Below are 9,441 nucleotides of genomic sequence, written 5' to 3'. Positions count from 1 at the left end.
CCACAATTGGGTTTCCCCGCCAATGTGCGGGGGGAGGCAGCAGGGTCGCGTGGCAGAACCTGAAGCCCCCCCCCTGCCGCCGGGCCACGGGAGGGGCCGAGCGACCTCCGGGCGGAGGGGGGGGAGGGAGGGGGCCGGGTCCCGAGCGAGCGTCGCCCACACCCGCCTCGGTCGGCGTCGCCCTAGGCAACGGGGGAGGGGGATGCCCACGGCCCGGGAGCGCCCAGCTGCCGCAGTCTCTGCGAGGCGGACGGGCGGCCGCTGCTCTCGGCGCCGGCGGCGAGGTAAGCGGGCAGAGGCAGCCGGGGAGGGGTCATTGCGGGGGCTCTGAGGTCTTTCGGGGCGAGGCGCCTCCCACGTGGCCTTTACCATCCGCCCCCCCCCTCCATGGCTTGCCTGGCTGCAGCTCAGGGCGAAGGGGGGGAGAGGACAGAAGGAAGGAGGGAAGGATGGAGGGAAAGAAGGAGGCAAGGAAGGGAGGGAGGGAGGGGGGAGAGAGAGAGGACAGAAGGAAGGAAGGCCATGTGGTGCCCAATTGCCTGTCCAGCTCAGTTCGGTGCCTGCCAGGGTTTCCTGCAATGCAGGGCGCGGGCAGGGGGCGCTGAGCGCCAGGGCGGGGCTTTCCAGGCGGGGACTGCTGCTGAGTCGGTTTGACCACGGGCGCCGCGTCCCGGGACTGGGGGACCCCTGGAGACCTGGCGGCTGTGTGGGGACGGGACGAGGGGGGCGCAGGAGGGCGGCGCTGGGGAGGCATCGTGGGCTAGCCGGGCTCTTTGGGGGTGGTGGGTCTGCTGGACGCTCCCTCCGAGACAGATCCCGCTGCTGACGGCCTCCCCCCGCTTTCTCTCCCCGCAGGGCCCCCCCGCCCGCCCTCCGGGGCCGCCATGCCCCCCCCGCGGGGCCCCGGAGATCGCCGGGCGGCGCCCGAGGCGGAGTGCGGCATCTGCTGCGAGGGCTTCGACGGGCGCGGGCGGCGGCCCAAGGTGCTCGGCTGCCGCCACCAGATGTGCGCCCGCTGCCTGCGCCGGATGGTGGAGGCGGGCGGCTCCCCGGGGTGCCTCCGCTGCCCCTTCTGCCGGCAGGAGACGGCGGTGCCCGGCGAGGACGTGGCGCGGCTGCCGGACGGGGCGTCCCCGCCGGAGGTGCTGCTCTGCCCGGCCGTGCTGGAGCCCTTCGCGGAGGGCAAGCGCGGCTCCTCGGACTGCCTGGTGCTCGCCCTGCTGGAGGTGCCCGAGGAGGAGGCGGCGGCGGGCGGCCCCGAGGCGCTGGACCTGGTGGACGTGATGCGCCTCTACCGCCCGCCCAGCTCGGCCTCCCTGCCGTGCCCGGGCCCGGTGCCCCCCTGTCGGCTCTGCGGTGCCCAGCGGCCCCTCCCGCAGTTCCTCCTGGGCCTGCTGGGCCTGGTCTACTTCAGCTCCCTGCCGCTGGGCATCTACCTGCTGCTGGTGGAGCGTCCCAGCCTGGGCCTGGCCCTGGTCAGCCTGGTGCCCTCCAGCCTCCTGCTCGGCCTCTTCTACGGCCTCTGCCACTGCCTCTGCCAGGACCACTGGGCCCCGCCCCCCTGAGCGGCCTTGGGGGAGGCCACGCCCCTTCCTGCACCCCCTTTCGCACAGACCTCCCCCCACCTGTGCCCCCCCCAGGCCAACTTCACAGCTTCCCTCCAGCAGCCTCAGTTCCGACAAGCTGGTCACCCGGGGGGCAGAGAAACTGCCGGCCTCGTCCTTCCTTTCTTGTGGATGCTGTTTGTCACTGGAGCAGCCGACACATTTGGGGTGGAAAATGGACCAGGAGTCTGCAGGGACCAAGCTTTCTGAGACAACCCAGGAAAGGGATCTTGGGGTTTTGGTGGACAGTTCAATGAAGAGGTCAACCCAGGGCGCAGCAGCAGTAAAAAAAGCAAATTCCATGCTTGGCCTGATTAGGAAGGGAATCGAAAATGGGTCGGTAAGTGTTGCATTGCCTCTGTACAAATCGATGGTGAGACCCCACTTGGCGTCCAGTTCTGGCCACCTCACTTCAAGGAGGATATAATGGAACTGGTAAAGGTGCAAAAAAGGGGCAACAAGAATGATCGAGGGAATGGAGCCCCTCCCTCAGGAAACCAGGTTGCAAGGCCTTGGTCTCTTCAGCCTTGAGAGACGGCGTTGAAGGGGGGACTTGGTTGAAGGGTATAAAATCCTGCATGGGACAGAAAACGTGGATAGAGAAAAATTCTTTTCTCCATCACACAATACAAGGACGAGGGGCCCCTCCCTAAAGCTCACAGGTGAGAAAGTGAGGACAAATAAAGGGAAATATTTCTTCACCCAGAGGGTCCTTGGTTGATGGAATTGCCTTCCAGAAGAGGTCATGACAGCTGTCAGCCTGGAGAGCTTCAAGGCAGGATTGGACAGATTCATGGGTGCCAAGTGTATCGGTGGTTATTGAAAAATAGATGTCCATGTGCCACCTCTATGTTGGTTGAGGCAGGCAGGGTTCCCTTGGATCCCATTGGTTGGTGGGGAGTCAAGGGAAAGGGAGGGTCTTGCCTTCTCTTTCTGCTCAAGATCCCCATGGACAATTGGGGGGCCACAGTGGGACACAGAATGCTGGACTTGATGGGCTTTGGCCCCATTCAACAGGGCTCTTCGTAGGTTCCCTTATGTTCTTACAGGGCAGTGTACCTGACCACCACCCTCCATATCGTGAAGGGCATCCTTTACCTGCCTTTCAGCCTTTAGGGAAGATTTGGGCTTTGGGAGACTCTGGGAAAGGCTGCAGCTGGCAGATGGGGGGCTAACTCCCCAGGGATCCCTCTGGGTGAAGGTCTCGCCGGAGGGATGGGAGGGGGCTACAATGGGAAAGGGGTCCCAGGAAAAGAGGCCCCAGGAGCAGCTCGGCAAGGGCTTGTGGCTTCCTCATCCTGATGGGGCTCCAGGTGGCAGGTGGGCGGCAGGAATAAAACCCGAGCACGAATGATGGAGGAGGGGCCCTCTGTCTCTCCTCAGCTCCTGGGCAGCACTCGCACCCGGACCCTGCCTACCCTCCCCAGAGGTTCCTGAGAATCCCCTGTGGCTAAATGAGGGGCCCTCTGGGGGAGGTGGGGGTGCCAGAGGCCATCCAAACCTCCCTTGGCCACTCAGACTCATGGTGTTGAATCTTTCCTGGAACGCCCCCCCCTCAGTTCCTCTGGCCCCTTTCCTCCTGGGGGGAGAAAGTGGGTGCTCCCTCTTTCAGCTCAGGAGACCCCTGAACCCCCATGTTCCCGAATTCCCCCCTCCCCGCACCTCCCCCAGCACTGCCAAGGCTGCTCAAGCTTCCAAGCCCCGGGGTCAGAGGGCCTCCACGAAAGCATCTAGACCACCCCCACGCAAAGCTTATAAATCAGATAAATTAAATTAAATGTGTTTTTAAGGCACATTTTTCAAAGTAATTATTCTATTAATTGGCTTAGGAATGTTTTATATTGTATCTTTTTATTGGAATGTTGTGAGCCGCCCTTAGTCCACAGAGAGGGGCGGCATATAAGTCCAATCAATCAATCAATCCCAAAGATAAATGACACAGCCCCCCTCCCCCCGAAGCCTGGGCTTTCTTGTCCCTCCCCCCTTCGACCGACTCTCCAGGCCCCCTGCCGTCCTCTGGCTGGAGGTCTCTCGGGAAGGCTCGGGGGGGCATCGGGGGGGGCTTCCACACAGCCCCTCCCATTTCCACCTGCTGGGTGGGGGGGGGGAGCAGCTGAAGGAGGCAGAGGGGCCAGTGGGGGAGGGGCAGGAGCTGAGCCTGGGCTGATCTGCCAGAGGCATCCCGGCCTTTGGGACACCCCCCCCGATGGCTGGGGAGGGGGGAGGCTCTGGGGGAGGCTCTGGCGATGGGGGGGGCGGGTGTCCAACTGGCCTTGGGTCCCTCTCCTACACCCCCCCAAAATGCCCCCTCGGGAAGTGTGTCTCCCCACTCAGAGGGCGGCTTTGGAGGGCCAGCTCTCTCTCTGCGTCTGGGGGCTCAGACGTGGGGCCTCTGCAGTCAGGAAGGGAAACACACACACACTCACTCACTGCCCTGTTGGGATGACCACTCCCGCCACTGCTGGCCTGCTGCTGCGTGTGCAGCTCTGGTTCTCTGGCGTGCACTTGCATGTGTCCATGCGCAGGAAGCAACATTTTGCGAGAGGTGTGAGATTTTGGCTTTTTTGCATGCGCAGAAGGAAAACCTCACTGGAACGCACCCCTGCGCATGGCTGGACCCAAAGCTGCAGCCACAGCTCCACTTTTACTTCTGGTGCAGCCTCCTCATCCAAACCGGTCGGAACCCGATAGGACACCCAGCCTCCCCGTGGCTCATATTTGTGACGGCTGCCGTGTCCGTGGGCGTGGGTCATGTGATCTCCTTCTGCAGCCCCTGGGAAGCCTTCCTCCGTGGGGATCCACCTGACCCCTGGTGCCACTGCTTGACCGATTCCCTTCACAACGGTGGCACAAGACGGGGTCACAACTCCCTTGAGAAGCGTCTCCCTCAGCCACGGAAATGGAGGGCTCCATTGGGGGTCGTATTTGGGGAGTGGGCTGGCACAGATGCTCTGATGTGGGCAGAGATGGAGGGTCAAGAAAAGGAGGCAGCCGATGGCCCAGCCCTGGGGGGTCTCCAGCCTCGGCAACTTGAAGACTGGTGGTCTTCCTCTCCCAGAGTTGAAGAGTGGAGACTCCTGGACTGGACGATCCAGCCGGAGCTTTTAACTCAGTGGTTCTCAACCTGTAGGTCAGGGCCCCTTTGGGTGGGGCATTAAATGACCTTTTCACCCTTAAGGGTCGCCTAAGACCATGCAGAAAACACATGTATTTCCAAGGCAGGAGTAGGCAAAGTCGGCTCTTCTGTGACTCATGGACTTCAGAAGTACTGCAGGCCACTGAAGCTGACTGCTAGATCTGTCGGTCAGCGGTTCAAATCTCAGCACTGGCTCAAGGTGGACTCAGCCTTCCATCCTTCCGAGGTGGGTCAAATGAGGACCCAGATTGTTGGGGCCATAGGCTGGCTCTGTTTTTAAAAAGTGAATAGTGCTAACCTGTTGTAAGCTGCCCTGAGTCTAAGGAGAAGGGCGGCATTAAAAAATTGAATAAACAAACAAACAAACAAACTCCCAGAATTCCCCAGCCAATCCTGCCAGCTCAGGAATTCTGGGAGTTGTAGCCCTGGTGTCTTAGAAGAGCCCACTGTGTCCACCGCTGGTCTAAGGAACCGAGGCCCCTGCTCCTCCATCCGCTTCCAGGAAGGTCCAGCCACAGGCAAATAGACTATTGGGGGGGGATCTGTACCATGGGGACTTCTGAGCATGTGCAGAAGCCAAATATCCAGCACTGTGCATCTGTTGCCATCTCGTTTTCGCCTTTTTCCTTTGCAATATTTTTTTAAAAAATTCGGCAGTGCGCATGATGTGTGTGTGCATCAAGGCCCCAGGAGCCCACAAGGCGCAGCCACACAGCGCAGGAGGAAACAAACCAGCAGTGAGGCAAGTTAGCCCCCACCCCCAAGTGTCCTAATAATTGTATTATTTTATGGTGGGGCCAGAGGGGGGCTGCTAAGGGGGCTCTGAGTGCTGGTGGAGTCCAGCGCAATTATACTGCTGCACCTGGGCAGGTAGAGAAATCACGCATGGACGCGCAGGGGCACCCGTGCCTGCCCAGGGGCAGTAGCAGAATTGCGCTGGATTCCACAGGTGCCGCACTGAAACACAGCCCCCCCTGCGTGTCCACGTGCGATTTCTCTACCTGCCCAGGTGCAGTAGCAGAATTGCGCTGGACTCTGCTAGCAGTCTGAGCCACGGGGGGTCAGCACACCTCACCGTTCCACCTGAGCAGCCCCCCTCTGGTTAGGGGTCACCACAACATGAGGAACTGTATTATAGTGTTGCAGCATTAGGAAGGCTGAGGGCCACTGAATTCAAACTGCCCCCCAACCCTTCAGAGGAGGCTCCAGCCCAGGGGTGGGTGGGGTGGGGGTGCCCCCAGCCCGGATGGAAGCCCCCTCAGAAGAGCGGAAGGCCCAGGTGGGGGGGAGGAGGTTGCTGTGAGTAACACTGTCATGTGGGCGCCTATCAATCAAAGGTTTGGGGGGGGGAAGCGAGGGGGGTGCAGTCGGAACGCTTCCTATCACACTGACTGTTCTGCCAGTGGTCATTCTGGCCCTTCCACGCTTGACCTGGTGATTCCCACGTGAGATAATTCTCATATTTGATTGAACGAGAGTGTTATTTTTTTGGATGTTTTGGATATGGTACATCTGGCAATAAAACAATTGATATAATTCCTTATGATGCATCGGTTTATTACTGGGGGGGGGCAGGGGATGAGCAATAAAATTTATGAATTTTTCCAATTTCCTTAAAGACCCCATAAAGGGAAGCTGCTGACCTCTAACAACACGAGGGCAATTCCACCAAGTCAACCATTAGAAAAGCATTGATCAATACACGCAGACAGACTTTAAAGAAAAGGGGTCGTGTTTTTATTGATTAAATGATATCTCAAACCTAGAAACTGCCCCCACCCCTCACAGAGCAACTCTGAGCCGCGTGGGATCAAAGCCAGAAAAACACAAACGCTGTGTGTAAATAGCACACTAGGAGGGATTTTGGAGTTTTGCACAATATCACGGAGAGCCCTAGAACATCTGTTGGGGACGCGAAAGAGCTGCTTCCCTTCTTGCTGGGCGATTCCTGAGCTGCCTCAATGTTGATAGAAAAGCCATTGGACTTCGATTTGGACCGGCCGTCCCAGGGGCCTCCAGCCTTGACCAGTGGGCTGCGGGATTCAAGTCTTAACTTGGCCAAGATGGGAGAGCCCTGAGTTAGATGACCCTTCTAGCCTCTTCCATCTCTATCATCCAAGGCTGGCTGAGGGATTCTGGGAGTTGAAGTCCACAAATCTTCAAGGGGCCAAGGGTGGAGATTCCTGGGTGTGGCTGGAGAGGCTTCGTATTCATGACTGACATTCCCACCCCACAGAATTCTGTACATTTGCTGACCAGATTATCTACAGGTAGACCTTGACTTGCGACAATTTGTTTAGTGACCATCTGAAGTTCCAATGACTTATGGCCCTTTCCCCTCACGGGGACCTCCATGGTGGCCCCCCCAGGATCATCACGTGATCAGAGTTTGGATACTTGGCGTCTGACTCGTATTTATGATGGCTGCAGAGTCCTGGGGTCACCTGACCCCCTTTCGTGACCCTTTGACCAGCAGTGGGGAAGCCAGGTTCACTTCGCCCCCCTGTTACTGAGCACTTAGCAGGTGGGACAAGAACGGTCCCTTAACAACTGTCTTGCTTAGCGACAGAAATGATGGGCTCAATTCGTGGTCGTATGTCGAGTCCTGAGGCGGGAACTCACAGGGGGAATCAACCCCCACTTAACGACAGCGGTCGAGGGTGGAATTTGTCTTGTTAAGTGATGTGGTTGGAAAGAGCAACGCCGGTCATTAAGCAAGGACCCCAGATGGCTGCGACTTGTGACTTCCTGCTGGCTTCCCACCAGTGAAATCAAAGGGAGGGTCCTGCCTTCTCCTTCTGCTCAAGATCCCCTGGACAATTGGGGGCCCCTGGGGGACACAGAATGCTGGACTCGATGGGCCTTGGCCCCATTCAGCAGGGCTCTTCTTGGGTTCGAGGAGGAGGAGGAGGACAATGAGGGTGGGGTCTCCTGGTAGTTATCCAAGTGCCTGTGCTTCTGTGTTGGTGGAGGCAGGCAGGGTTCCCTGGGTCCCCTTTGTTGGGGGTCAAGGGAAAGGGAGGGTCCTGCCTTCTCCTCCTGCTCAAGATCCCCATGGACAATTGGGGGGGCCACTGTGGGACAAAGAATGCTGGACTCGAGGGGCTCTGGCCCTTCTTAGGGTCTTATGTTCAGTGGCACCCCCAAGCCCTGGAGCCCCCCCTTGCCCCATGGACCCCTCGTGCTGCTTCCCAGGAGAGAGGCAGGGCCCCTGCCCACGGCTCACTCGAGCGGCACCCACTGCCCCAGAGGGTGGCCCTGCCTGCCCCTTTGGCCCGTCCTGGAGCTGCCCCCTGTGCCCCCAGGCAGGAGTTCCCCCGCAGCACAGCATCCCCTGTTGGCCCTGGCCTTCCCCAGCCTGGCAGGCCCCAGATGGGCAGAGCCACAAGTCTGCATGACCAGCTGACAAGCCAGCTGGGCCTCCTGGGGGTTGTAGTCCAGCTCCCAGGCACACCAGCCAGGGGAGGGCAGAGCGATGCCTCTTCCGGCCCCACCCGACTCTTCCGAGAGGCCCCAGAGCGCAGGGCCCAGGAGGGACCCATCTCCCCTCACCTCCCCGGGGGCACAGCCGGGCCCTTCCCGGAGGCCGGAGGGGAGAGTTTTCAGGGGACGGAGGCCCCACGCCCGCTGGGGAGGCTTCCCGGGCAGCAGGCGAGTGGCTGGCTCCACCACACTGCACAGCCTGGGCTCCGAGGGCCCCTTCTCTGGCACATCCCGGTCGACGGAGGCAAAGGGGTCCGGGTCTCCACAGGGGTCTGCGGCCCTGGAGCTGCCCCACGGGGCCTGGGGGCTCCTGCCTGAGTCTCCAGCCTGTCCCTCTGGGCCCCCCTCCTCCTCCTCCTCCGCCTCTTCCTCGCCCGCAGCCGTGAGCAGCCGGGGGCCGCCATGCAGCCGGTTCTCCTTCTTGAGGCGCCGGCGGGCGTTGGCGAACCAGGTGGAGACCTGGTTGAGGCTCCGTTGGCTGAGCACGGCCAGCAGGACCTTCTCCCCCTTGCTGGGGTAGGGGTTCTGGAGGTGCTGGCCCAGCCACGCCCGGAGGGCCCCCGTGCTCTCCCTCCAGACGGCCGCCTTGCCCCAGCAGGGGTCCCCCGGGGGCCCTGCACAGAGGAGGGGGCTGCACAGCGGGGGCATCGGCCACAGCAGGGGCATCGCTCCAGGCAGCTCGCAGCGGGGGGGCGGCACCTGCAAGACAGAAGGCAGAGTGGGTGGGTGGGGGGTGAGCCCTGGGGGGCACCAGAGAAGGAGGGGGAGCCCTTCCTCTCCTCCTGTTCCCCCCCTCCAATATTTTTTTTATTTTTTAACTCCACGTCCATACATATATCAATGCATAAGCCTTAAAAAAATGATAATATCAATAACACTCATAGTTACATATTTCTATCCAATCTCTTATATTTCCTTATCTGCACCTCCATCATACTAATAAATGTGTCAGTCTCTATTCTCCTTTTTCTTTCTCATTCCCCTCTCAATCTCTCCAACTCTTCCATCTAATTCTAATTCCCTTCCTTCCTTCCTTCCTTCCTTCCTTCCTTCCTTCCTTCCTTCCTTCCTTCCTTCCTTCCTCTCTCCACTCGTCCTCTTCCTTTCCCAACTACTTCCTCTTTCTCCCTCTAAACCTTCCCTTCAGTGATTTCAATTCCAATCCATCTTATATTTAAACAGACTGATAGTATATGTGTTGTAAGCAGCCCTGAGTCC

The 9,441-nt window shown here is 59.7% G+C and overlaps 1 protein-coding gene across 1 annotated transcript; it reads left to right on the top strand.

The window, feature by feature from the left end:
- Window positions 1-884: 884 nt before the first annotated feature.
- Window positions 885-8,743, top strand: LOC139163454 (E3 ubiquitin-protein ligase RNF182-like). The gene is made up of 2 exons (XM_070744254.1): window positions 885-1,543; window positions 8,548-8,743. The coding sequence occupies exons 1-2, from the start codon at window positions 885-887 to the stop codon at window positions 8,741-8,743; spliced, it is 855 nt and encodes a 284-aa protein (XP_070600355.1).
- Window positions 8,744-9,441: the final 698 nt, after the last annotated feature.

Source organism: Erythrolamprus reginae, chromosome 3, assembly GCF_031021105.1.
Source record: "Erythrolamprus reginae isolate rEryReg1 chromosome 3, rEryReg1.hap1, whole genome shotgun sequence".
NCBI classification, from domain to species: Eukaryota; Metazoa; Chordata; class Lepidosauria; order Squamata; family Dipsadidae; genus Erythrolamprus; species Erythrolamprus reginae.
The sequence above is the reverse complement of the archived record's forward strand: the minus strand, read 5'-3'. Positions and strand labels throughout refer to the sequence as shown.

Excerpts from the sequence above, each read along its gene's own strand:
- LOC139163454 (XM_070744254.1), top strand. The coding sequence starts at position 885 with ATGCCCCCCCCGCGGGGCCCCGGAGATCGCCGGGCGGCGCCCGAGGCG. Across the intron at positions 1,544-8,547 it reads TGCCACTGCCTCTGCCAGGA|AGCCTGTCCCTCTGGGCCCC; the intron begins CCACTGGGCCCC and ends GCCTGAGTCTCC.